At 40.7% G+C, this 25234-nt stretch overlaps 2 protein-coding genes across 3 annotated transcripts; both read right to left on the bottom strand.

The window, feature by feature from the left end:
• Positions 1–443: 443 nt before the first annotated feature.
• Ptp4a1 (protein tyrosine phosphatase 4A1) lies at positions 444–5348 on the bottom strand. 2 transcript variants are annotated; one of them, XM_034521632.2, is made up of 5 exons: positions 5205–5348; positions 4001–4093; positions 3601–3731; positions 2998–3072; positions 444–2373 (listed from the first exon to the last, which is right to left on the bottom strand). In XM_034521632.2, exons 1-5 carry the CDS (start codon positions 5307–5309, stop codon positions 2256–2258), a joined length of 522 nt encoding a protein of 173 aa, XP_034377523.1. In that variant the 5' UTR covers positions 5310–5348; the 3' UTR covers positions 444–2255. The 2 variants fall into 2 exon arrangements, with proteins under 2 accessions (XP_034377523.1, XP_076771245.1); XM_076915130.1 differs by having other exon boundaries at positions 444–2369.
• A 128-nt stretch (positions 5349–5476) lies between these two features.
• Positions 5477–8964, bottom strand: LOC143434849 (uncharacterized). The gene is made up of 2 exons (XM_076915131.1): positions 8753–8964; positions 5477–5781 (listed from the first exon to the last, which is right to left on the bottom strand). Exons 1-2 carry the CDS (start codon positions 8789–8791, stop codon positions 5686–5688), a joined length of 135 nt encoding a protein of 44 aa, XP_076771246.1. The 5' UTR covers positions 8792–8964; the 3' UTR covers positions 5477–5685.
• Positions 8965–25234: the final 16270 nt, after the last annotated feature.

Below are 25234 nucleotides of genomic sequence, written 5' to 3'. Positions count from 1 at the left end.
TGGCCCCCACTCAAGCAAGCACGTGAGATTATAGACAGCACTTCATGTGCACCAGGTTGGCTAAAGTTATATAGCTGAGGGTGACCTTGGATTTCTGATCCCTGTATACCATTACGCATGATTTATCTGACACTGGGAAATAAATTCAGGGCTTCCTGTGTGCTAGACAAGCCATCTATTCACTGAGCCATACCCCCAACCTTCTACTAAGTAAAATTTATAACAGCCAACTTGCATTTAAGAATGCAGCTTGTAAGTCTTTAAATTCTTATTAGACTCAAAGGTATTTCTTGGATGTTATTGCCGGATATTACTGTACTCACAGATAGAAAATATAAAGCAAATCTCAGTTTATACCATACAGGTAAGTTTATAATGCAAAGTGACTTTTAGTACCATATATAGTCTCAATAAAGTAAAAACTCAGTAATCATGACAGCATCTTTCTCCCAATAAGCACGTTTATTTACGGGCTGTGTGGTAATAGTGTATCATTTAATTAAAAAGGAAGGACCTACAGACCAACACTTTCTAAGTGCTAGACCGGCATGTAAAGCTTTAATCATGTAAGATGGAATAACATTTCTTTCCAATTTTCAAAAAATCCCGTTCACTTATTGAGCATGAACTAGGAAAATGAAACATTTCAGATTATTGAAAGTTAAAATTTATTAAGCCATCATGTGCCAAATACTCAGGTTTAAATTAATTTCAAAATATATACAGGCATGTAATGAACTCAAAAATGAGAAAACTGGACTGAAAACTGCACAGAGCTACAAGTGACTGATGGAACTGAATTAAAAATCAAGGTCATCTGTCACAGGCTGCTTTCCCTCGGTGCCCAACATTCAATTGATTCAATTATCTAGACCTTTAAAGAGCAATTTTTAATAAAAAGCACTTGGTAACCCCAACAAATTTGTCCATAAATTGAAATGATAGTAAAATCCATTGTTTTCTACAAATTAATTTTAAGCAAAGTGACCTCAGTGACGAATGCGTTTCATCATTTATTTAGATGTTGAAGCTCTCGCACTAAGTTTTTACAAGCTGGTGAACACTGACAAACTATTTCTCCCACATAACTATAACCACACATTCCCAGACAGTATAAATATATGGTTGAACTAACATTAATACACATCACCATTTTATTGATTACATAATAAAACAAATGATCAAGTATCCAATTATTAAGTTACATAGCTCAAAAGGCGTAAAAAATATTTCTGCTCAGTTCATCAGCAGATCCCAGTTTTTTCTTTTTTGCAAGAGATTGGGAAGAGAAGGGAAAAGCATAATTCAAACAAGTTGGAAAACTTCTGATAGGCATGGAAAACACAAAAATTTCAGAAATTTTGATTAAGAATTGGTTAGCTACAACAATGTATCTCTATGTCTTAAAAATATTTACTAACTTAAAGAGCATACTCTACATGTTCTGCACAAGACAAGGCAACATATTACTAAAAATATTTAATAGCCTCCTCTTGCTTCTTTTTCAGGCCCTCCGTTAGGTTGCACCTCTGAGTGCAAACATTAAATTAACTATAAGGCTTTTTGTCTGGAGACATTATTGAAGATATGTGCTTCTGTAACAAAGTTGATTTTCAAAAGGAGGTTTCCCGAAACAGCACAACATAAAGACAGAGACATTAAATAATCAGCACAAGACTTAGTTTAAAAAAAAAAAAAAAGATGGCTAAGCAAACCTGATGTATTCTTGTGTAAATGTGGGAGATGTAAACAGAGTGAGCAGGCAGATAATGAGAGAAGCCCTGCAGTGTTTGAAATGACTGAAGGAATACACCATGGAAGGTCTAGAGAGTTCTTAGTTCCTGCAATTTTGGTTCTGTATGATGCTAAAAATATACAGGTATTGTGCTGGGTATTTTGGCACCTACTCCTTCTAAGTTCCTTATAGACTAATAATATTCTGGCACAGGAGCACGTTAATGACATAACTCAATACCGTATTTTAGGAAAGGTCAACTGGTACAAATGATAAGCCCGTTTTAAATGCTGACCAGCAAAATCATTTGCTAAGTGTCCAAACTTGTTGATCATAGCCCAGATATAAAGGTTGCAATTCTGTCAAGCTTGTGGCCTGGTGAAACTGGTTTTCAATAATATTCCTGTGGAGCTTCAGCAGACTTATCCGGTAAGCCGAGAGATATTGGTTAATTACGTATGACAAATCAGGTCCCATCTGAATTTCCACTTGCAAGGCAATGGCATCAGGCACCCCAGTTTTATTGAATACAACAGTTGTTTCTATGACCATTGGAATCCTTGAAGCGGAGCCGCATTTTTGGACGGTACTTCTCCAGATACAAAAGTTGCTTGCTGTTAAAAGCTCCGCGCCGCTTTCTGGAAAGAAGAAAAAGACAACTTTTAATCATGATAAAGGTTAGAAGGATGCCATTTTTGATAGCAAGGAAAATGAAGACCAAAGGACCCATCTAGAAAACTGAGATTTCTAAATAATACATCAACCTGTTTTATTTTAACTTTTATAAATGATTCTGAGACTAGGGCAAAACAACCTCCCTACCCCCAGTTATATAACTCAGCAAACTGTAAAGTAACAAACACACCGAGTAAAAAAGCAGAAAAAAAAAACAACAAAAAACCCTCAACATTATCTGCATGAATACAAAAATGTTGGGTAGGGTCCCCAAGGCACCCCTCCCACTAAAATTAGGATAATTTTAGTTATCCTAAAAATAACAACTGGGGGGATAGTTAAGAGCACTTGCGCTGCTTAAACCAAGCTCCCAGCATCGACATGGTGGCCCACAGCCGCCCATAACTTCATAACTCCACTCCCATGGTATTCAATGCTGTTTTCTCGCCTCTAAGGGCCACAGGCACACAACATATACACAGATAAAAACAAAGAAATTTAGTTGATACATGGTTTGGATTTTACTTAAGTCAGACATTTAATAAGGGAATACAAGCAGGCATGAAAGATGATGGTACATTACTTACTGTCTTATGAATTGTACTGCATCTTCATATTTCATTCCACCTTCAATTAATGCTAGGGCAACAAGCACCGGAGCTCTGTTAAGGTAAGGTAAAACTTTTGATCACTAAACCCTGTAAAATTGTTCATATACCTAAAAATATAATTATCAATTCAATGATAGCCTTGTATTGAAAATCTTAGAGCTTAGTTTTGATGCTACAAGCTTTGAATGTCAGCTCCTTGGAAAGCTGAGGCATGAAAGATTAAAAATTCAAAGCCTGCTAGAAGTGACTTATTTTCAGACTCAGTTGTCTGAAAATAAGACAGCTAGAAAACTAGAGGTATAGCATAGTGTTAGAATCCTGTCTAGCATGCAGGAGGGGCCAGGGTCAATCCCAAAGAAAAGAAAGCATCTTAAACATTAGTACTTCAACTTAGACCTTTACCTAGAACAGCAGTTCTCAACCTGTGGACTCCATATTAGATCTTTATGATTCATAATAGTAGCAACAAAATGTTATGGTTGGAGGTCATCAGAACATGAGGAATTGTATTATTACAGGGTTGCAGCAGTAGGAAGGGCGAGACTCACTGATCTAGAAGGAAATTAGGTATTTCCTTACCTGCCAAGGCCTGCGACACAATGGACAGCAATACAGCAACCAGGTTCTTCACGAAACTTAATCTTTACAAGACTTAACCAGTCATCAACAATCTGGTTGGATGGTGGTGCACCATCATCAAAAGGCCAGTCCTGATCCAAAAGAAATGTTTTAGAGTTTTAAGTTAGCTAGGTACACTGGCATATCCATGGATCCCCAAATCCAGAAGAGACAGGCAGCCTGCTGAGTTCACAGTACTTTCCTGGCTAACTGGGTTATGCAGCAAGACACTCACACAAAGAGCATACAAAATATTTAATCACATGTTACTATTGTATGATTTTGCCTTGACTTAAAAAACATGAGATCTGATATGAATAAACTTCTGTAGTGTAACAGACAGGAAAACTCAAGTACTTACAAGAACATGAATGCCTTCTTTCTCCACAAGAGTAGTGTCGTAAGTTGCTTCACATACTCTTACTATTGTGGTAACTCCATACTTCTTAAGTTCCTAGGAAACAATACATATATTAAAAACATCAGAGAGGTCTTTGGAACCATAGTCTTACTGTGTCATGTGCTATCTGCACCATTTTTTAAAAAAAAAATATGGATTGATCAAACAAATGGCAAAATCTGCTCTGCATATTTGTTTCACATGGTAAGAGTAAAGAGGATTGCTAAATGCTATGTTATGTTGGAGGAAAAAACAAAAAAACCCTAAACTCTGGTAAAGCAAGCAAACAAACCCAAAACCAAAATTCTTGAGTACTCTGGTGCTTGTGGAGAGGTACCAGGTCAACTTCAGGTGCTATTCACCTCATTTTGAGACATGACCTCTCACTATTTGGCACCTTGCCAGCAGGCTAGGTTGGCTGGCCACTAAGTCCAAGGTGTCCCTGCTCCATGTACAACCATTCAAGGCTTTTTAACTATGGATTTTGAAGAAGCAGCAGGGATGCGGACAGGAGCAGTAAAGCACTTTACTGACTGAACCTCCTCAGACCTAAGTCAGAATAATTTCAAAGGCTCAAATCTGAACTAATTTTAAAAAAAGCCACTTACCATTTAAAAAAAAAATAACAAACCACAAACCACAAAAAAAACTATAGACCTAAGGATGCATTAAGTAATTATTATAACTCTGCCGGCATTCAAACGTTTTAATTCAAAATTTAAAACAATTATGTAACATTCAAATATTTCTCTATTTTCTATCCAAACATCTATAGATTTTTATACTTCATAAATGAATGCTCACGTAAGTTACTTGGCATTAAAATTCCTTTCAATTCCTAGTATAAGCAAGTTGTAAGGCCATCAGAAAACAGCAGAATTGCCAGTTGGAAACTAGATTCAAAGCACAAATAAAATCAGACACTAATTGAAGTTTACTATACTAGGCTAAGAAGAAAGATATATGAAAAAAGTCTAAGTGGCAGTCTCTGCCTTGTAAATTTAACTAAGCAAACTCAAAGGCAAATAGTTCTCAAAGTGTAGCAGACAGACCTCTACAATTAAAAATATATCCTCTCTGGGTGTGAGAACTGTAGTCACAACACTTTCAAGCCGACCCACTATTAAACTGCCACCAATTAGGACATTAAAGATCATAATCTTACCTCTATAAATTTGTTTAAGGTTGCATTGGTTGGATTGTGTGTAATAAGAAATCTCATGTTCTTGTATGTGACTTCCACAGGAGCAGGGCGGTTCATTCGAGCCATGTTAATTTAGTTTAAAAAAACACCCAAAAGGGCTATGAAAGAATTAAAAAATTGAATACAGAAAGGATTCAAAACAAAAAAACAAAAACAAAAAACAACCTGAAGTCTACTTCAATATTCAATATACTCCACTTGAAATTCTCAGTGCTTTGAGTATGAATTGGGAGAGACGGGCAATGAAATGAACCTCCTAACAAGAAGCAGTGATTCTTCAATCCAGTAATACTGAGGCAATACAAAGGAAGTGCACTGAGGTTTACCCCATCCAGGTCTGAGCTCTTGTAAATGCTCTGCAGATTTCAATTCAACACGCCTGTGTCCAGGTTATCCACTCCTATGGGGGCTTCTTGGTGGAGTAGTAATGAATTTCTACAGTTCACTTGTCTGCATAGAGGTCGTGCTGTGCCTGGCAGTAATCTCCACTGCCCTTCAGAAACTCCATAAATGTGTGACCGAGAACACCACAGAACTGCTGTTTAGAAGAAAAAGAAAGCAAGAAAGGGAAAAAAAGTTATTTTCTAACTCATAAGGATTATGTCATGCTTTTTCCACCAAGTATACAACTGTTCAAATTAGAGACAAACTAATTTGACATCAACTTATTTGCATTACAAAATTCAAGGTTACTGCATTTGAAATCAATGGGCCTAAAGTGAGCAGTCACAAGCCCATTAAAGGGAAGTTGCTAAACAATTAATGTTCAAAGAGCCACTTTACATTTGGAACCCCACTTACACATCTATACGCGTATATTTAATTACTCCTCTTTTCAGTTTATTCTGGCCCAAACTATGTACGGTGTTTTCTACGCTGCCTTGGCCTGCTATTTAAACACTAACATAAACTCTATGCAGTCTGACACTCTGATATTCTCAGTCTTTGCATAATTCTCTGAACTCACAGACCGCGATTTCAGCTGCCCACTAGTTCTTTGATTTTATATTTTGTTATTAAACTACTGTGATCAAAGTAAGGAGATATCTGTTATATGGTCTTCCAAAAACAAAAAAAAGCATTTTTATTAGTCTCTAAAGTTTAAAATTTAAGGCCTGTCCATTTCTCTTTTGTATTTTGTAGCAGTTCCTTGACATTTACAAATAATTTATGGCCATTTAAAGCTTTAGGTAAAGCAGATCCTAGTGTAAGCGTATCATCAAGCACATAGGAAGGAACTGTCACTAAACTCTGGAGGTGAAGTGTGTGGGAGGGTGGAGTTGTCACTAAACTCTGGAGGTGAAGTGTGTGGGAGGGTGGAGTTCTATCGTGATGGAACTTACAAGACACCCGGACTCATCTCTCACAGTGAAACTGTAAGCAATCTCCTACTTAAAAACTCCTTTTTTTTTTTTTTTTTTTTTGGTTTTTCGAGACAGGGTTTCTCTGTATAGCCCTGGCTGTCCTGGAACTCACTCTGTAGACCAGGCTGGCCTGGAACTCAGAAATCCGCCTGCCTCTGCCTCCCAAGTGCTGGGATTAAAGGCGTGCGCCACCACTGCCCGGCTACTTAAAAACTCCTAAGAGCTTCTATGCTATCCATCTCTTTGGATCAAATTGGCTCTTATAAATACAATTTACTTAGGTCTTCAACCATATCCTATTTAAGACAAGTTATGTTCAAATAAAATATACACAATATTATCTTTTCACTATTTTAAAACTCTAATTCCACTTTTCTGCTGTAAAACTAAAAATTTAATTCAAATATGAAAAAAGTAATATTAAGATTTTTATAATGGTCTCAAACACAATGTAACTATAAACATTGACAAATACATTTCCATAAGTTCCTTTAAAAAATTAAGCCATATTCTTGTGTCAGCAACAAATATATACTCATATTCACTATATTTTTTCAGACTCTATACAAAAAACCCTTTCAAATAAATCCAGTAGAAGTAAGTGGGGATTAACAAAACCCTTTCCTGTCTACTCAGTAACAAGAACACTCAAAGACAACAACCATTGTCGTTCAGAGCAAACTACTGAAGTAAAATCTTAAGACAAAATCGGAATTTGACTTAATTCCGACTAATTTTCTAGTGAAACAATGAACTAGTCCCCAAAACTATTTACTAGAAGGTACCAGGAGCAAGACAACTTATTCCCAACATGTGTCCTCACAAGATACGTCTGTCCAGTGAGATATAAAAACCCACTGTGTAAATTACCAGTGAAGATATTAGTACTTCAGGGAGTAGGCTCCAACAATTTAAACTGCCTGATCTATCTATCTATCTATCTATCTATCTATCTATCTATCTATCTATCTATCTATCTATCTGAGGCACAAGTTTCTTGTCCTAAATTTTTTTTCTTCTTTCTGGGAGGTAATTTTGGCACTTATCGAACATTCATAGACAGGACCCACAAAGCTTTGAAGAGTTTTAGAAGCTGGAAAGCAGCAAGAATTTTTTTTTCCTTAACTGCTCTGAAATGAGTGGAGCCACCCAGTGGCTGGAGGACGCTTCTGTTAAAACAGTGGAGACCACCGACATCCTCGTTAACATGCCCCCTTCCCTCACAGGCAAAAACTAATCATGATAGGCTGCTACGACACAAGAGATCTTTCCATTTTAATCGCATGCACCAACACAACATAACCAGAAAAAAATGATCATTTGTGTGTACGTGTGTGTGTCTGTAGCATTAGCTTAAGTCTGTCTGTAGGGCTGCAGAATCAAACCCGTCTGTGGAATGATCTGCTTTATCCAATTCTGTTCCAAAGACACTCAGGTTTCAGGTAACGCACCCAATCTAGCGCGTGTGAAACGCTGTTTCTTTCCGGGAACATAATCGCAATTTTCTGGGTTTCCAACCATTGAAGCCGGCACTAAGCACACAGCTAAAAAGCAAGCCTGGATGCACAACCCCCTAGCCCCCGAATCCAGACCTCTAAGTCAGTCCATGGACCGTTCCAACACCGTGGAAATTTCGGCTCACCAGCGGTGGAATGGTGCAGGGCTGCTCGCTCAACAGGAGCCGCGCAGTTCTGACCAGCAGCTCCTGTTGCTCCCGGCCCAAGAGCGACCGGCCCCACGCGCAGTCCGCCTCGGGGCCGGATAAGGGACCCCCTCCGCCGCCCCGGTCGCCCCTACCGACGTCCGTCGGCGATCGGGCAAGCCCGGGCTTGAGCGGCGCGCACAGCCGCGAGGTCCGCAATCACGGGTTCGCGGTGGCGAGCGCGGGCGGCCACCGAGGCCATCTTGGGAGGCCCCGGGCGCCCGGTCCCGGTCCCCCCCGCCGCCCCGCCCCGGCCACGTCCACGACGGCCGCGCGGCTTCTCGGAACAAAGGCCGCCGGGTCGCACGCGCACAAAGCCGCTGGGCTGACCCTCCGGCCGCTCCGGGTCCGGGTCCCGCCGCCGGCGCCTCGGCCGGCTAGCCGGCCAGCCTCCCTCTCCTTCAGTCGCCCGCTCTAACAAAGGCCGGGCCCGCGGTACTCACAGGAATATGTCTACTCATTGAAGATTGTGGCCTAATCATACAGCCGATCCCGAGGCGGCGCAGGCGGCGGCGGCAGGGCAGGCGGCGGTGGGCGTCGCGGGGCGGCGGCGGCGATGCAGGCGGCGGGGGCACCAGACGACCATGCAGTGAGCTGCCCGAGGAGCGTCGCCGAGCCGGCCGCAGCCTAGAGCCAATGCGCGCGCCCAGGCGCCCTTGCGTCACAAGCCCGCCCCTTTATAGCCAGAGCGACGTGCTCCCCGGCGGCAGCCAATCACAGCGCGGGACGCCTGCGGAGCGGGGCGGGGCCCGGGACGCCGACGTCACTCGCGGCGGCTGCCGCCGGTGCGAACCGGTTGATGAATGGCGCGGAGTGCTGGCGGGTCCTCGCCACCGAACGCTGTGGTCGCTAGAGCCGCGAGTTCGCCTCAACTTGGAACGCCGCTCCGGCGGGAGGGACCTTGTAGCCCGAGGCCATAGCTCTATCGCGCCGGCCAACGGTTTACCTTGGCACTTGCGCCCCAGGATCTCCGTCATCACCCCATATTGATGTCGCATGACCGCTGGGCGGGTGACTCACCGCTCCTGAGCCCGGCTCTAGGCTGGGACTAGGGAATCTCGTCACCACCGGCACCTCCACGTGTGGGAAGGCTCTCCGTAGAGATTAGCCTGTGAAACGCGGGAAATGTCCCTTTTCTTTCTTTCTTTTTTTTTTCTTTTTTTCTTTTTTGAGGCAAGTGAAGCCTGGTTGCTCCAGAACGGTCCCCCCCCCCCCCTCTTTTAGGTTACACCCCCAAACTGCTGATGCTGGCAACTGCAGTTGGCTCGATTGTGGCATTTCGAAATCACATGCATCCTTTGTACTGCTACTCACAGATAATGAAAGGTTAGCTTTTGCTAAGGGGAAGCATTTTTTTTTTTTAATTAAGAATCTTCCGCTTTATCAAGGGACTGCTGTAAATTTTTTTTCCGCAAAAGCTAAGCTTTCCCCTCTTGTTGATCTCCTGTCCCTGTTCCAGTGTCCTTTTAATCTAGGCTTTTAAGTGAAGCCTGAGCTCAGCTGTTTCGCTATCATACAAGGGCAGCTTTCATCTGAAAACCTTTTCTGCTCGCTCGTCTAGGACAGGTAAACAGGACCTTTACCTGCTTTGAAGAACTCAGCTTTCCAATGACACTGAGGTCTTTTGTTCCCTGTTTTTCTGCACATTAGATTGGAGAAATCATAAGAATCAAGTTGTGCCCGCCCTTTCTGTGTACTGCATTTTGTGATTTAGTAGCATTTCTATTTAGAGACTTTCCTTGCATAGTTACTCAACTGTCTTATAAACATGTACTCTGTAAGCAAAGTAAGTGCATTTAAAAAAGGGGGGTGGGCAAGACCTTTAATAACAGCAACAACAACCCCCCTCCAAAAAAAGTCAACTCATCGTCATTAAAAATTGCTTGCCCAGAGATTCATTTAAAAGTCAAGAACTTGAGACAGATACCTTCACAAATAGAGGTAAAGTTGGGTAACAATTAAATTATGTAAATCCTAAGAAAATGCAGGAAGATTAAAAGAAGAATCTTAGGACAGTAAAGTAAAGTTGAACAGATCGGGAAACTTACCAGAAGACAGATTCAGTATTACAGAACTAAAACCTTTCATATGACAAGTGACTTTGGTAAGTATTAACTTGAGCTTGGGGAAAACATGGGCAGAATGAATTAGAGAATGGCTTGGCCAACTTGTATAATAACATACTTAGACATATTAAATCAGCATCTCGTACCCCAAAGGTTGGTCAACGCAGTCAAACAAAAATAATGACACCTTTCCCAAAGGGGAATTTGGTGAGCTAAAATAACTCAGCAAATAGTAAGCAAAGGTAAATCACTGTCTTAGTTTTCTCGTACAACTTGTGATGCAAATTGTGAGCTGTGTAATCCACAGATCCTGTAATTGCTGACAGTAGTGGCTGATGTATGAGACTAGCTGTCCTCCGAGAGCTCTAGAAGCTTGGCTTCTGCTGTCAGGAAGAGGAATCATCTCTACGGGGATTATCCTTTTATAAGGAATTGCCACCCAGTCCTATTTTACTGTTGAAAGAATGTATCTTAAACCAGATAGAGATTTGCTGGCCAGTCAACTAAATTTTTACAGGGCAGTAATGGCCTATCTCTTTGGCAGCCACTGGTTACTTGTCTTGGGTTGGTTTATTGGTTTGCTGAGGGTGTCTCTTCTAGTCATTGAGTAGTTGGAAGCTGATCTCAGGAATAACCATCCCAACACTGAGCAAGGTTCAAGTCAATGGGACTTACCCACTGGTGATTGGGACATTAAGCACTCTCTATTTAACATGTTAAGAGAAGGAAACAAGCTGGGCAGTGGTAGCGCACGCCTTTAATCCCAGCACTTGGGAGGCAGAGGCAGGTGGATTCCTGAGGTTGAGGGCAGCCTGATCTACAGAGTGAGTTCCAGGACAGCCAGGGCTATACAGAGAAACCCTGTCTCGAAAAACCAAAAGAGAAGGAAACAACTTTGAAAGACTAGTGATTAGACTCCAGAAACCCTAAATGGAAGAGAACCACTTATGCCAAGCAAGATACTCACTGGAAGCTCCTTAATAAAACCTGTCCTTGGAGCTTTTATCAGCATATCCAAGTATAAACAAAACAGTACCTAGAGGATAACAGATGACGGGAAGGTCATCATGGAAGATTAAAGACCTCAGACGGCAACAGATCAAATCCAAACGAGAATAGAGAATCTTCAAGCACATTACATCTGTAAACAGTGATCCCATTGATGCCAAGTGTATAAAAAGATTTCATTCTCAGAATCTTTTTGATTGTGTGGGGCCATAAAAGCCCCACAGAAGGATTACATTTATATAGCAAAATGATATTGTTGTACAGAAAGATCGTTTGTGACAGTATCAACTGAGGAACAGTAAGTAATGTATATGTGGACTAAGTATATTTGATATGGGTAAATATCTGGATAGCTAGAGCTGAATAGGTGTGTAGATAACAGGCAGAGCTCTGGTTATCATACTTAAGAAAGGTTTTTTTTTAACAAAACTGGGTATACAGCAATGGCCAATGTCAGTATTGCCCAGAATAGCAATTAGTAAAACTAAAAACTAAAACATACCCTATGGGTAATTTTTTTTTTTTGGTCAGCCTGGGTCTAGTTATACAGACCTGTAATCTCAATTACTTTGGAGGCCAGAGGATCCAGTGTTCATTCTGTCTCAAAAAGCAAAACTGTACTGGATTGGTTAAGAGTCCGTGTTGCTCTTCTAGAAGACCAAGTTACCAGCACCTGTGTTGGGCAGCTCATAACCTTTTATAACTCTAGATTCGGGATTTGTGGTGCCCTCCTCCAGCTTCTGCAAGCACCACCTGCTCTCACATATAAAAATACACAACTAAAAAGCAACAAGAGCACTGGTGATATAGCTCAGTGGTTAGAGTGCCTTACAAGGTCTTGTGTTCAAGCCCCAGAACTGGAAAAACGTTAAAAAAAAAAAAAAAAAAAAGGAACGACTACTATAGTCAGAGATGTTTTGATGAGTTAAAAACACAGTACTATGTCAAAATTTCTGTTGGAACTTTAGACAGCAATTTCCAGTGAGGAGCTAAGTTTGTTTGCAATAAACTTTTCAAGGAATAAACCATATAGACGAAATCCATAGGGCAGTGCAGACCATTATGCTTTACATAAAGTCAGACAACATAGAAACTTTCCATCACATGGGAGATTACTCCAGCTAAACATGAATAAACTCAGGTGTATCAACATTAAGCATCCTTTTTGGGGTTGTGTTTTTGCTTTTAAGGTAAGGTCTCAGGTGATGCAGGCTGGCCTCAAACACTAGCTGACTCTGGCCATGAGCTCCGGATCTTTGTTATTCTACCTTCCAAGTGGTAATACTCCCGGTGTGCCTTACTATGCCTCACTAAAATGAAGATAGTAAATTATCAGATAAAGTCATAAGAAGTAATAGTTTCTAAAACTAAGTCAAGCCAGGAACTCAACATTTAAAACAGTTAAGAAAATTCTCTATGATTGGTATCACTAGCATCTTCTTTCCCTTCTCAAACTTACAAGTAAACCTGAGAATTGTTTGTGTAGTCTTTAAACCAGATAACATGTTTTCATTTTAACAGCTACTTAATATAAAGAATACTCCCTTGGGAGTGGAGTGCACACATCAAGATGTGACAAAACAGACTGGTCAAGGAAATAGTATTTTTAACTTGTGATAAATTGATTTCCTTTAGGCTGAATAAAGATTTACTATGGCCTCAAACAATCTAGGAGTTTCATATCCTGTGGTTCACATTCTGGTACCTGAAGAAATCTAGTTTGAGAAGTATTTTTAGAAAATCTGGCAAATTTTTTTTCTCACGATTCTGCAGCCTGAATACAGATCATTTGGGAATTGGAAATCTGTAGGGCTGTAGCTTCCTTGTGACTGTCTAGAATTATGAGCTGAATTATGCCAGTCTGAAAGGAAACAAACAAAAAAATAGCCTAGGAAAAGAGAATTTACTGTGGAGTGGTGTATAAGTGAATGGGAAAGGTTGGCTGTGTGTCCTGTGGCAGAGATGGCACTTGACAGATTTAATTCTCGGAGTTGGCATTTAGGCTGTAGATAATCCAGACAGACTGACCGAAACTGCATAACTCTGGCAGCCTTACATAAGAACATCAACTGTTCTTAAACAATTTCCTGCACACATGGGATCATTGCCTCTTTTAGGAAAGCTACAGGAGTCATATATTTTTCCGGGCTAACAGGTGTGACATTTACTTGGGCAGGTGGAGAAAACGTTGCCACCTGTGCACTCAGTCTTTGGAGGGCACTGAATAAGGCAAATAAGAGCAAAGCCTCCAGAAATTCTGAAAATGTATAGGAAGTTCTTGTGAATTATTTCCGTTTTAAAAAAAAATTCTTTTGAGACAGGGTCTCACTGGCTTGAAACTCACACAGATCTACCTAGCTCTGCCTCCCAAGTGCTGGGATTAAAGGCGTGGGCCACCACACGGACTCTAATTATTGATTCCTTGAATTCTTCATCTACACAGCCGATGTTCAAACAATATTTAGGTATTTTCAAGTACTTTTCCACCTAAAGTTTTTAGGACACCCCACTCCTAGTTTTCTCTTTCACAGTGTTTTCACCAGAGTTTGGAGTCCTAGGCCCTCCCTCCTGACTTCCTCCTCCGCTCAAGCTGGGGTTCTCACCCATGTGAGTAGCAAACATTTTCCCCACCATAACACAATATGTACTTGATTCCTGCTTGCCACATGCCTGAGGCTGTTCTAGGTTACTGCCATGGCCTCTGCCCTAATGAAACTTTTATATAAATGAACACAGATTAAAAGTAGTGAACAGGGTGGGCATGAAAGCTGGGTGGAGTGGTACATGCCTCTATTCTGAGTGCTTGGAAGGCTGAGGCAAGGGAGATCAGAGGATCATTCTTCTAGGAAGTGAGATCTACAATTCCTTGTACAAGGGCTTGCCAAGAATATGCATGCCAGCATCACTTTTAAGTGAGTCTGTGCAAAAGAACTCATTCAAATCACTGATACTTGTCAGTTCTCATTCAGTTTAAGAAACGAAATTATTCTTCTAAGCTGCAATGTAAACATGGGTTATAATAAGAATCTAGCTGCTTGATTTCACCTAATCTCACAGTCTCATACCAGATATGATTTCTCAGGGTTTGTTTTCTACCAAAAAACAGTGCAATTGCCCAAACATCCTAAATCAACATCAAGTCTTATATCTGCCACGTGCCAAGTACTCTTAGGCACAAGGAAATTAATATAGCATGTTCTCAGCTATGAAAACATAAGAGATAGAAAAAGTCTAAAAGTGGTGAACACGGTATGATAAGTGTTGTGGAGGCAGATGAGTGCTCTGTAGAATACAAGGAGCGAAGAAAGTGCTCTGCTCATTAGAAGCCAGAAAAGCTGAGGAAAAGCTAATGTTAATGATCCAAGGAGTAAAATGGTCTAGAAAGGCAATATCCTAAGCAAAAGAAATGATCCGAAGCGGTGGAGGCCTCAGCCAGCAAGACTCCTGTGCTGGAAATCAAGCTTCAAATGGCTAGAAGGGTAACAAAGTAGAGCAGGGCACAATTCTAGTGCTTTCTAAATAGCTTGCTAAAGAGTCTGGAGTTTATCTGGAAGTTAATGGCATCATTGGAAGATTGAGTAATAGTGAAAATTCAGATTTTTTTTTTTTAGAATACTATTAAAGAAGTAACTAAACCAAACGGTTGCAATCGATAGCTTAGCAAAAAATATGGAAGGACAGGGAGCAGAACACTCAAAATTTGGAATGAAGGAAGGCATATGCCACCATGCCCCGGCTGAGTTTAGATTGGCTTATTCAGGGGCTGGGGAGTTGCACCATAGAGAGCTTGTTTAGCATATACAAGTCTAAATTGGATCTCTAGCAGCACGAACAAATTACAATTCTGTAAAGACCTCAGTAGGGCCAGCTGTGGTGCAACATGCTTTTAACCCTAGCAATCAGAAAGCAGAGGCAAGCAGATCTGTCTGAGTTCTAGGACACCTAGTAGCTACACAGTAAGACCCTGTCTTAAAAACAGCTCAAAGGAGTAGATCATCATCCAACTTTATACTTTGGAAAACAGAACTCAGGGAGAATAAGAGAAACATTCCATCCAAGTGACCACAAAAGTGTCCCTTCTCTCAGAGACTAGGGGAAGTCCTCAATAGCAACACGCTTTGTTTCTCCACGCAACTTCCTCAAGTGAAGTCCTTTATACCATCTATATATCATAATGATTGCATTTTACGGATACTAGCAGAATAAGAGTTACCCCAGTTTATAAAAGGACAGGTAGGAAGAAACCTAGTGAAAATGAGCCAGTCAAATGAACTTCTTTCTTAGACCCTCCTTTCTTTTCATAAAATTGGGATCTGCAGGGTGCAAGATTAAACACGAAGATCTCCTGAGTCACCAGGATGATTATACTGTATAGAAGTGCCTGAGGATGTCCAGAGTTTCCAGCTGCTGCTGAAGGACACTCGCCAATGAAGGCATAGTGATGGCATAGTTTATGCCTTTGGTAACATAAAGTAGGTGCCATACAGGGAGATAAAACTTTCTGTGATTAGTGCACTGAGTGCATAGCCATTTTCCCCCTGTAGTTCCAAGAACTATGATTACATCAGTAGCAATAGCAGCAATAGGGAGGCTTCTGCTAACTCACAATCCATGCCTCTTATTAAAATGGAGAACTAGGTGAGACAGCTAGTGGGCGAGAGCATGTGGCCAGAGAGCTCTGAGTTCTGTCCTTAGGACCCATATGGTGGAAGGAGAGAACAAGCTCCTACGAATTCCCTGACCTCCACACACATGCTAATGCAGTCACATTTATGCATGGACACTTAAAACAATTTTTAAGAGATGAGGGTAGGAGTCTGTGTCCAGTCATTTGGAGGGTCTAGACCTACTTTGATTATATTAAAATTTTAAATGACTATAAATTGCTTCATGATACTAGGAATTGAGTCAAAGGCAGAGACAAGCAAATCCTGGGAGTTTGAGGCTAGCCTTGTCTACATAGTGAATTCTTGGCCAACTAGGATTACATTGTGAGATCCCATATCTAAATAAAAAGAAAATGATATAAGGATATACAGCTTAAGATGCTTACCAAATATGATGCAAATGTATGTAAGTAACATATGTTTTGACAAGGTATAATAACTAAATTAAATTTCCTTTGGGTGCTTTTGGAATCCTGCACAGGAACACTTGCTTCTGTCTGGGAACTTGGCATGTTGTAAGAGAAAGGAGGCCAAGATAATCTTCCAGGGAAGTATCAGAGTCTAGAATAAAGATTATAAAAATTTCCCATCTCTAGGACACCCCCAATATTATAATGGAATGAAAATAATAAGATTCTTTTCATGTGCTTTGACATTTTCAAGAGAGATCAGAAACTTGAGAAGAATAGAAAAAGATTCTTCCATAATGAACTGCATTTTGAAAAAAAAAAAGGACTAAAGAACTGACTTGTAACTAAATACACTCTTGGTGAGAATTATTTTTCTTTTTTTTTTTCTTGGCTTTTCGTGATAGGGTTTCTCTGTATAGCCATGGCTGTCCTGGAACTCACTCTGTAGACCAGGCTGGCCTCGAACTCAGAAATCCACCTGCCTCTGCCTCCCAAGTGCTGGGATTAAAGGCGTGTGCCACCACCACCCGGCTGTCTCTAAATTGCTATGAAAACTCCAAATTCCTGTTTCCTCCTGACCCACAACCAGCAATGACACAATACATTCCTTGCTAGTAAACTACATGGTCCCCAAAATGTCACTCTTTGAGGTCTCATGATCTAGAATATTTGCTGACTTCCAGGGAAGATTGAGAAAGCTAGCTTTATTGAGCCACTAAAATAGTTATACCATGTAACAGGATTCTAGGCCAGCTTTAATTACACTCTTGGGTGACAACTCTATTTTTAGGCTACACTTGTAAATGTTTATAAGAAGCAAATACCATGACCTTTGCCCTTCACTCTTGAGCACAGACCCAGAGACCCAGACTGTGTAAAAATTATTCATTCACCGCAAAAACCAATCATCAACGATATGTCTTATTACTTTATGATGCTAGAATAGTTCTTTTGAAAACAAAATTTTAACCTTATGTTGAAAGTAGATCTGTGGTTTCAGCATATTACATCATTAAGCAGTAGGGAAGAGTTCCTGAGAACTTGATTAGGAAAAACAAGAATTTTGAACTTGAACAGTATATACCGACAAAGATTGGTGGAACTAGTTAAATACCATTCTGGTCCCCTCAGAATGATTCCTATGCAACTAAACACCATAGTTTCCCAAAACACTGGAAACACTGGAACATGCAAACCCAATGAGCTGAGCCCAGTCTCTGGGTCCCAGAGTCCAAGGAGAGAATTCACTCATACAAGTTCTGGGAGCTCTACCTGCCTGCGGTAGAAACACACTATCATACACACCAGAAGGAATTTGAATGGAAAATGAAATATAACCAGATTGTCTAGGTCTGAATAGGGGGACCTTGTCATAAACAAAATACAGTAAAACAAACAAACAAACAAACAAACAAACAGGTTAAGTGTGGTGGCAAATGCTTTTAATCCTAGCCGAGAGGCAGGAGGATCTTTTTCAAGCTCCATGATAGCCTGGTAAACATAACCAGTTCTAGACTGTCCAGGGCTGCATAGTAAGACCCAGTCTCCAGAAATAACACAGGGTTAATAATATAGGGTTTCTCTGTACAGCCATGGCTGTCCTGAAACTCACCCTGTAGACCAGGCTAGCCTGAAACTCAGAGATCCTCCTGCCTCTGCCTCCCAAGTGCTGGGATTAAATCGTGAGCCACCACTGCCCAGCTGTAACACTATATTTTACCAGAAGATAAAAGATGTTAACAAAGAAAAGTAATTAGAATGAAAACTACAAAAAACCCAATTATACAATTTCAAAAAGCAAACGATTTAAAAGCATATTTAGAATTGGATATAGTTACATTTAAGTCTTGGGAAAGAACTACTTCATAGATTTGAAGACCTGGAACGTAGGAGACTTTTGGCTACTTGATGTCAGCTGGTATGGTTCACTCAGCTCTCTGTCAAGCCTTCTCTTTCCCCGTGGATTGGAGAGGAAAACCCTTTGCTCCACTTGTTGCTTGCCTCGGCTCTCGAAAGTGTGCTGTCCAAGTCTCTCCAACCCCCTTTATACTCATAAGGACCTCCCTCTCTCTAGAGAAGCCTATTATCTCTGATAATTGAATCGTATTCCTCAAACCACAAATAATTACAATCCATTAAGAGACAGGATACCAAAGAAGGCAATGTTTGGGAACTGTAACATAGATTTGAAAAGAAAATACTGTGGATAATTCAGTGTGATACCCACTCAGACTGAAAGTTTCACTTTTAAAAGCCTTCAGTTTATCCCTCTTAGCATGATTAAATCAGTTTGGTCTCGGAACTCTACGTAATAGAGTCAAGATGGCCTCCAACTTAGAGTTCTGTCTGCCTCTGCTTCCCAAGTGCTTGGATGAAAGGTTTTGACATCTTATGACTCAGTAAACCATTTCTAAGCTTCTCCCATTAGATAGAAAAAACAAAGAAAAACAAAAGCAAAAAATGTCCACAGTTCACAGAATTCTATGACTGCAACAAACAGGGAAACTGAGCCTGTCTTGTAGAGGGGTGTCAAAAACAGACAGCTGCTAACTGTGTTTGTTGCTGAGCATCTAACCCAGGGCTGCCAAGTAAGTACTCTGCCACCACTTGGAGCCCTCCTTGAAGGAGGAAAATAAAATGCATGGCTATTATATTAGAAAGGAAGGAAGGAAGGCATTGAGATGCAGGGGCTTAGTGTTTAAGAAATTGGGCTCAGCCATCAATTCCTTAGAATGAAACTCACTGAGTCCCATTCTAAGAGTCATCTCAGTGTCTTTAATGGTGGAGACAGAGAACATTCCTGTTTGTTCTTGTTTGTTGTTTTCCTTTAAGACCTTGTCACATTATTTAGCCTAGAACTTGATACGTAGCCCAGGCTGGCCTCAGGATCATAGATCATAGATTTACTTGCCCCCCTCTACTGAGTACTGAGATGAAACCCATGGACCACTATGCCCAGCTCAGAGAAATATTTTTAAAAGAAGTATCCTCCTTCTAAATCTTCTAAATGAAAACCACCATCTCTATATTAGTCAGGGTTCTCTAGAGAATGAATCTACATAGAAAGGGGATTTATTTGAATGACTTACAGGTTGTGGTCTGGCTCGTCCAATGGCTTGTTATGAGTGGAAAGTTCAAGAATCCAGAATCCACTTAGTCCACAAGGCTGAAGGTCTCAACTGGTCTTCAGTAGAGATGCTGGGATCCCAGTGAAGGAATGGACTTGCTGGCAAGGTGAGAGCAAGCCGGCAAAAGACAAAATCTTCCTTCTTCCATGTCTTTATATATGCTTCCAGAAGAGGGTGTGGCCTAGTTTAGAGGTGGGTCCTTTCTAGGCATGATCCAGATGAAAAGTGTGAGTCTGCCTACCTCAAGATCTGAATTAGAAGTGGATCTTCCAATCACATTAAGCGAAATTTCCAAACAGATCTCTCTTTTTTTTTTTAGATTTTCATTAATTCCAGATGTAATCAAGTTAACAACCAAGAATAGCCACCAAGGTCAATTTATCCCTGTAATCAGCTGTTTGTTTCCAGAGATGGGGTGAGGGTTTCCTACTGATCTTAAACTTCTGAGCTAAGAGATTATTAGATTAGCCCCCTAAATGTTGGTTGATTGTTCTGTGTTTGAGACAGTCTCACTGTGTAACCAGGCTGGCCTGAAACTCACGGGTAGACCAAGTGGAAGAGGGTCTCTTAGAGATCCCATGCCTTTGTGTTAACATGCCCAACCTGCAGTTTTCAGGGCAGATGGGAATGTGGGCACATGGCACTGCATCTGGCTAAGCCAATGTTTTAATCTTTTCAAAATTGTATTTTTGAGGCATTCCTACTTTCTTTCCTTCCATCTTTTCTTCCTTCTTTTTTTCTTCCTTCTTTATTTTTTTATTCTTTTTCTTTTCTTTTTGATACACTCTCACTGGCCTCAAACTCACCAAGATCAGCCTGCCTCTTCCCCTTTACTGCTAAGATTAAAGGTGAGCACAGCCATACTTAGCCTTATTCTTTCTTACAATTTTTTTTCCTCCAAAGACAAGGTTTCTCTCTGAATCCCTGGGTGTCCTGGAACTTGCTCTGTAGAGCAGGCTGGCCTTAAATTCATGACCAGCTGGATATTTATATAATCCTAAAGGACTATCCCATAGTCAATTTTTTTTTTTTTTTTTTGGTTTTCAAGACAGGGTTTCTCTGTGTAGCCCTGGCTGTCCTGGAACTCACTCTGTAGACCAGGCTGGCTTCAAACTCAGAAATCCGCCTGCCTCTGCCTGTGCCCGGCCCATAGTCAATTTTTAATGGCAAAGAAAAACAGTTATATCAGAGAATAAATTTGGTAGTTACGGTCTTAAAAAAAGGGTCAAAGCCAGTATTTCAGTAACGAGAAAAATCATCAAATATCTCCTGAGCTGGAGAAAAAAAAATAATTTCAGGGACATTCCTAGCAATATGTATAACCTAACTCTAATTGTGAGAGTGCATCAGAAAAACATAAAGTAAAGGACATTGCAATTAGCTTGTACTAATAAGAAACATCAAATAATAAATAGTGAATACTGAACTACTGAGTCAGGCATTAGTGAGACACTCCTGTAATCCCAGAATTTGGCAGGTACACACAGCCTGGAGTTTGAGGTTACCCTTGGCTACATTGGAAGTTTGAAGCTAGAGTAATCTACACAAGCTCAGTCTCAAAGCAGCCAGACCAATAGAAGACTGAACTGCTATTTCTACATTGATCCAGAATTATCCTTTTCTATAACAACATTGCTTGGGAAATTGAGGAAACTCACAACTGTGTGAGTAGACAGAATTATATTAATGCTTGACTCTAATAGTTGTACTGCAGTTATACATCAATTTATTTATTTCCTTTGAAGGTTATGGACCTTTCAGGACACTAAAGGGTTCAGAACACAGCTGTAACTTACTTGCAACTGGTTAAGTGAACAGTATATCATTCATAAATAGAGATGCCTAAAACATATCACAGGAAGCTACTATCTGGGGAATCTAGGTGAAAAGTACATGGTAATCCTTTGTATTTTTCTTGCAAGATAAATCTAAAATATCGGCAATTTAAAAAAAAAACTAAAAAAAAAATAATTATAACAAGGGTATTGACATTGTTCCTGGGACAGAAACATTTTTCTTTTTTGAGACAGGGTTTCTCTGTATAGCCGTGGCTGTCCTGGGACTCACTCTGTAGATCAGGCTGACCTTGATCTCAGAAATCTGCCTGCCTCTGCCTCCCAAGTGCTGGGATTAAAGGCGAACATTTTCAATACTCTACTTAAGTGGGTTAGTGTGCATAACACCTAGAAGAGTCTCCTTTGTGAAACAGCAGGATATTGCCAAGGCACAGGTGGTAGTGGGGGGGGGGGGCAGACAGTTTACTAGGGAAGAAGAGACTAAATAATTGAAATACAAAACAAAACCTCTAAACTTATTTATACATGTAAAGGACTTAGTCATCTAAAAATTGGAAAGCAAAGGATTGTGGGTGCCTGTGTATACAAGCAGGACATAAAGAGTGGAATGGGTTCTATCTTGAGTGTTTGAAAGAAGCCTGCTTTGTTGAGACGTCTTAGCGGTGTGAGAAACAGCTAGAGTTAGGCAGGAGAATGCTGTTATTAATTTCATTTTACCAGCAGCCCTTGCACGACTTGCCTGGCATCTCTTAGGAAAGTTTTATTTTTTTTTTTTTCCCTCCTTAAATCTTGAGCTCTTGCTAGTGAATCAGTCCAGTGAATAGGCATAATGTGTAATGCCTTTCTCAAGCTCTGAGGTCAAAACCAGCCTTCTGAATGAATGCCTTTGTTGAATGGGCAGCTATTATTGTCGCTGGCAGGTCCTGTTCGCAGTATGAGGTACATGGTGACTATGGTAGATAAGATAAGTTTCTCATAAATAGTTGATTTCTAGTGAGAAAATTAGACTGTAACAAGGACCCAATTACTTTACCATGACAGTTCTACCCTGTAATAACTTCCAAGAAGTCAACATAGTATGATAGTGAAAAAAAGGGGGCATGGAATCTGCCAGTGCTTTTAACATCCCAGTGGTCAGAAAAGAGAATGGGACTGAGGGGTTCTCTGAGATGTGAAACTTGCACTGTATGTGCAAGGATGCTCTTGGGATAATGGAGACTAGATACCACTGCATATGAAGAATTCTCTCCTTAATTCGTTCCAGGGCAGTATCTCTAGCTTAGGCTGGTCTCTAGCTTCCTGTGTAGACAAGGGTAACATTGAACTCCCGTTTCTCCTATGTTCATATCCCTAGTGCTGGGGTTGTAGGCATGTGCTACCGTGTGTGGTTTTATGAATTGCTGAGGATTAAACCCAAGGAGGTAGACTCAGGAGGATCATGGTCATCCTCAGCCCCACTGAGAACTTGGTAAGGAATGCTAGCATGTCAGAGTAACAGGAAATAACCAAGTATGTAACTTCAGATGCTACCCGTTTGTAGTTAAAGGGAATTACAAGGTGCTGCATAAGAGATGGCTGGAAGTATACACATCCTGATATTTGACACACCATCACTTGCGATGGGTTCCTTTTGCATCTTGAATTAGAATATACCAGTACAAATCAAAGATTTGCAAAAGACTGAAAACCTGGAAAATTGTCAAAAGAAAATTGACTGTTAAGTATTGAGAATTGCCTAATCAAATGCAAGTGCTTTGTAAATGGTTGTAAATGGTTGTAAATGGTTGTAAATGGTTGCTATGCTGATGATTGAGGAGACAGAAGGGGAGCTGTTGTGACCCTCACTACTACGTAGGACTTGCTGTAGATTTCTCTTAAATGTAGACTCAGGTGAATTTTCCTGCATCACACTGTTTAGCCACTGTTGATTGGTTTCTGTTTTGTTCTTTTGTGTATGTCTATTTCAAATCTTCCATTGCTTAATACTTTAACTTTTAGTGTACTTGGTGTATAGCATTGTGGGGAGCAGACAGAAGGCAGCTATCATCCTTGCAGCCATCTTGAGCCATATACCCAGACAAGAAAGTTGATTACAATAGCCTACAACAGCTGAGCACACTCTGATAGCATCTTGTTTTAGATACCCAAGATTTTCCCTTGGGTGTGTGAGACTTAAAGGTGTGTGGCTTAAGGGCGTGACTTAGAAATCAGGTTTAGAGACAAGACCTAAGGGCATGACTTAAAGGCGTGGCTTAGAAGTGAGATAAATAAAAGGTGAGAGGCAGACAGAAGAAATGATTATTAAGTATTAGGCACTAAGAATAGGCACTTGAGACTCCAGACGGGTAACTAGGATTAGACACTTGGAACTTGGAGGCACTAAGGACTAGAAACTAGGGACTAGGAACTCAAGACTTGGGACTTGAAGTAGGAAGAGAGACGGAAGAATAAACGGGATTGAATCACACTCTGTCTGGTCTACATTCTTCTCGTCCATCTTTACTCTCTCTCTTGCTGAACCCCGACCCATAGACCAGAGCAGCTTGGGGCAGTGTGGGCTCTAACAATTTAGCCCCCAAGGCTTTTGACAGAACTGTCTGAGACATTTTGGCCCCTAAACGTGAGGTAGTGCAGTTCTGAACATTTTTGGCATCCAACGTGGGGCAGCTCGGGCCGAAACACTTGCAATACATGTTTCTGAAATCATGTATCTGACATTCATCTTTTATAAACCAGTTTCTATAACTATTCAGCTCTTTATTTTTATATCTGTCCTTTTTTGTCATGGAGACTTGAAACCAAGTAACAGTATTTGAGGAGTTTTGAAACAATTTCTGGAAATCTTGGAACTAGAGGAACTGCAGAAACAGCCTCTTTGATTAGCATTCCTCTTTGATTAGGCCCTCTGACAAGAAACCTAGGAAACACCCTCTTCAGAACAACCTGCCATTCCCAACAAGGCGAAAATCCCAGCTCAGGTTCCAAGAAACTTTAAAGGTGATGATTAAGTGCTTGGAAATTTGCATGGGTATTTGTCAGCAAATTTAAAAATTTCCCCTACTATTTTGCAAAATTATTCCAGAGATAATTCATATCTCTGTTTTAGTAATCTCTATTTAGCTGAATAAGGCTAGTTTTGATGGAAATGAAATTTGCCTATGACATCATTTCTACTTTTCCCTTGTTACAATCCTTGTCTGGGCTGGCCTGTATCCTTATGGCAGAGCTGACCCAACCTTTCCCTTGCTGCTCACTACTCAGATTCTTGACTTCTGAAGTGTCCTCAAAGTGCAGGAAGGTCAAGGTGGTCATTGTCCCTTCCTCCTTTCCAAACAAAAAGTAGTGAGAGTCCCTATTTCCTTGGGACTTTCATCCATGGAGGGAGGTATTAATGGATCTCAGAAGAATTAATCAACCTCACTTTCACTGAAGTGAACTCCATCAGGTTTCAAGCCCTCCTGTTGAAGGTGATTAGTTTTGGAGCCCAGCCAGCTGGCTCTTTTCTTTGGAAGTGGTGGGTCCTCTAAGACAGTGATTTTCCCCTGGAGATCACTGAAAACAGTATGTCAAGATCCCATTTACAGTATTCCAATCTTATTGGCCTGAGTCTGGGAGTTATTGTCTTCACTAAATAAAACACTAGACATTAGTTAATCCAAAGAACTAGTTTCTTAGTTCCAAAAATATTTACAAAAAGAAGCATTGCAGAGGAAAAATGAAGGGCATAAAAGTGCTTCCTAAGGCTAGATGCCCCAGTGTGGGGGAATTCAAGGGTAGGGAGGAGGGAGTGGGTGGATGGGTTGGGGCACATCCTCATAGAAGCAGGAGGAAAGGGGATGGGATAGGGAGT

This window comes from Arvicanthis niloticus, chromosome 17, assembly GCF_011762505.2.
Source record: "Arvicanthis niloticus isolate mArvNil1 chromosome 17, mArvNil1.pat.X, whole genome shotgun sequence".
In the NCBI taxonomy this organism is placed as follows: domain Eukaryota; kingdom Metazoa; phylum Chordata; class Mammalia; order Rodentia; family Muridae; genus Arvicanthis; species Arvicanthis niloticus.
This window is presented reverse-complemented; position numbering and strand designations above follow the sequence as displayed.

What these genes read in the sequence shown, in the direction of transcription:
- Ptp4a1 (XM_076915130.1), bottom strand. Translation starts at nt 5,309, where the DNA reads ATGGCTCGAATGAACCGCCCTGCTCCTGTGGAAGTCACATACAAGAAC. An exon ending in TGTGTCGCAGGCCTTGGCAG is followed by an intron (nt 3,073 to 3,600) that starts GTAAGGAAATAC and finishes TTACCTTAACAG; the next exon opens with AGCTCCGGTGCTTGTTGCCC. An exon ending in GCAGTACAATTCATAAGACA is followed by an intron (nt 2,370 to 2,997) that starts GTAAGTAATGTA and finishes CTTTCCAGAAAG; the next exon opens with CGGCGCGGAGCTTTTAACAG.
- LOC143434849 (XM_076915131.1), bottom strand. Translation starts at nt 8,791, where the DNA reads ATGATTAGGCCACAATCTTCAATGAGTAGACATATTCCT. An exon ending in CAATGAGTAGACATATTCCT is followed by an intron (nt 5,782 to 8,752) that starts GTGAGTACCGCG and finishes TCTTCTAAACAG; the next exon opens with CAGTTCTGTGGTGTTCTCGG.